Raw genomic sequence first — 3054 nt, forward strand, 5'->3', positions numbered from 1 at the left:
AAAAAAAAAAAAAAAAAAAAAAAAATGAAAATTTATCTCTTTCTATTCCCAAATCACCTCCTCACATTCTTCTAACGTAGTCATGTCACAGTTGAGGCTTAAATAAATTATTGTTGTTTATACCTTTATAACTTCATAAATGGCAGACAGCATAATTCAGACATGTAGCATATTTCTTTTCCTTATTGCTTTTACATTTTTCATTGAAATTAGTAAATAATTGTTCCCCCACCCCATTGGCTTATTTTCTTTATATCTACCATTAATTCATTCCCATACTCTGAGAGATGGCTGTATCTCTTCCCAGTATGTTTGAACACATTGATCTCACAGTTAAATATTTTCGGAGGGACAGCTGTGGTAAAACCTTCCTTTTGACAGTGGACTGGTTGCCCCCTGGGGTAACTAACTGTTCTTGCTCTGGAATCTATGATCCTAAGTATTCTTGTCTGTCATGATGACTCAGTTCTATGCCTCTCCCAGTCACCCCCCACCCTCCCTTTATATTTGCATTTTTATGAAGCTTATCCTGAAGCAGCTTTATGTAAGAAGGGTGTGTGAAAAAAAGCGCATGGGAAATAGATGGTTTAAAATCTTGCAAGGCCGAATTTGCCTCCTACCTTCACATATGATTGATAGATTACCTTTCTGATAGCTGAGCCTTTGTCTGTGACATATTTTACCCCATGGGAGCTTTTAGAATCCTCCCTTTACCCTGTTGTTCTGATGGACCTTGAGGTGGGTCCTCCTTTTTTATTCATTCAATCCAGAGACTTGTGCCTTACCATTCTAGAATGTTTTCTTTCATTACTTTGGTATTTTGTTCCCTTCTGTTGCTGTTTTGTCTGAAAATACTTTTGCTTAGATATTGACCAATTGGACTGAACCTCTTAATTTTCCTATTTTTCTCCTGTTTTCCACCTCTTTGTTTTTTTGGTTTAGTTTTTTTGTTGTTGTTTTGTTTTGTTTTGTTTGAGTTAGAGTCTCACTTTGTCGCCCAGGCTGGAGTACAGTGGCACGTTCTTGGCCACCACAGCCTCCACCTGCTGGGCCCAGGTGATCCTTCTGCCTCAGCCTTTCAAGTAGGTGGAACTACACTACCATACCTGGGTAATTTTTTTGATTTATTGTAGAGATGAGGTCTTGCCAAGTTGAGACCTGGTCTCGAACCCCTGGACTCAGGCAATTCTCTCTCCTCGGCCTCCTAAAGTACTGGGATTACAGGCGTGAGCCACCATACCCAGCTGAAATATTGTTAATAATAACCTAACACTGGTATTTTATATTTGAGGAAATAGCCGTTAATTAATTGGTCACAGTTTTTTCTCTTCTGCACATTATCCTTTTTAAAAAATTTATTTAAGAGTTAAGAGATACATGTAAGGATGTGCTACAGAAGTAAATTGCATGAAGGTGATGTTTAGGATTCAAGCTAGTCCTTCGTCACCCCTCCCCCACCCCCGCCTCCCCAGTGAACATGGTACCTGGGTGGTTGTGTGCCCCTTACTCCCCCTCCCTCCTTCCCTCCTTTAGTAATGCCCAGTGTTTGTTGTTCCTGCCTTTATCACATGCCCAGTGTTAAGTGTCCAATGTTGAGTGAGAACATGCTGTATTAAATTTTTTTTGTTTCTGCGATAGTTCACTTAGAATGATGGTGTCCAGCTGCATCTATGTTGCTGCAAATGACATGTTTTGTCCTTTATGGCTACTTAGTATTGCATTGTGTATGTCTTCTGTACATTATTCTTAATGTTCAAATTCAGTGTTCAGTGAAGTCCTTTACTGACTATTGAGTCTGTTCAGATAGGGCACAGAATATTTTTTCAAATGTGTACCCTCAAAGAAAAGAACAAATGATTTATTTAAAATATTAACCATTATGAATCATATTATATATATACATTATTTTTTATATTTTACATTTGAAGTTTGCTCTTAAGAATACATAAAATAAGCTGGGCTCGGTGGCTCAGCCTGTAATCCCGCGCCTTTGGGAGGCTGAGGTGAGTGGATTGCCTGAGCCCGCGGGTTCGAGACCCGCCTGGGCAGCGAGACCTTCTCTCTACAATAAATCAAAAAATCAGCTGGGCGTGATAGCGCATGCCTGTAATTCTGGCTACTTGGAAGGCTAAGGCGGAAGGATCGCCGGAGCCCAGCAGGTCAAGGCTGCAGTGGCCGGGAACGGCCACTGCACTCCAGTCTGGGCGACAGAGTGAGACTCCAACTCAAAAAAAAAAAAAAAAAGAATACATAAAATATATAGTGATAGAAGAAATTTTCAAAGTACTTTTAATCCCACTATATTTTATTAATATAATGCATTTTTTCTTACTATTTTGTAGGTAGATGTAAATATAAAACTATGGAAAAATGGATTCACAGTCAACGATGATTTCCGAAGTTATTCTGATGGTGCAAGTCAGCAGTTTCTGAACTCCATCAAAAAGGGGTAAGTAGTCTTTGTAATAAAAGAATATTTTAGGCATGTTTCATGTAAAAGAATTCATTTTAATGTTCACATACCCATACACATATATATTTTTTCTTTCATAAACTGACATTTTCAAAAGATGGCTTTTCTTATTTTCTCTTTTTTCTGTATTTTTGTAAATTTAAGGGGTACAAATACAATGTGTTGCATGGATATACTGCATAGTAGTAAAGTCTGGGCTTTTAGTGTATCCGAATAATGTACTTTGTACCCATTAAGTAATTTCTCCTCACCCACCCCCAATGAGATGGGTTTTCTTAGGAGAACCACAACTGTAATTTTGAGGAAAGTTTAGTAACTTGAATTCTGATCAACCCAAATGGTATTTAAAACTAATTCACTTTACCAAGTATTCCCTAATGCCATATCTTCTTTGTTATTTCATATTTGTTTAAATATCTTTAGAATCTTTAAAATTATAACATTTACTATATGTTTATGATTCTAAGTATTATAAATGCTGGTGTAGAAATTTTTTTAAAATATTGAAAAGAAGCCAGGCTCAGTGGCTCAGCCTGTAATCCCGCGCCTTGGGAGGCTGAGGTGAGTGGATTGCCTGAGCC

General features: G+C 37.8%; 1 protein-coding gene across 1 annotated transcript in view; it reads left to right on the forward strand.

Moving 5' to 3' along the window:
- Nucleotides 1-3054, forward strand: part of UBXN2A (UBX domain protein 2A) — a gene marked incomplete at its 5' end in the record, with an annotated part of 26029 nt that overhangs the window by 11887 nt on the left and 11088 nt on the right. Inside the window, one exon of the mRNA XM_008060288.2 lies at nt 2343-2449. Within this exon, the coding sequence (XP_008058479.1) occupies nt 2343-2449 (107 nt within the window). The remainder of the gene's footprint in view (nt 1-2342; nt 2450-3054) is intronic.

Source organism: Carlito syrichta, unplaced genomic scaffold (assembly GCF_000164805.1).
Source record: "Carlito syrichta isolate Samal-C Ts95f unplaced genomic scaffold, Tarsius_syrichta-2.0.1 Scaffold304574, whole genome shotgun sequence".
Taxonomy (NCBI): domain Eukaryota; kingdom Metazoa; phylum Chordata; class Mammalia; order Primates; family Tarsiidae; genus Carlito; species Carlito syrichta.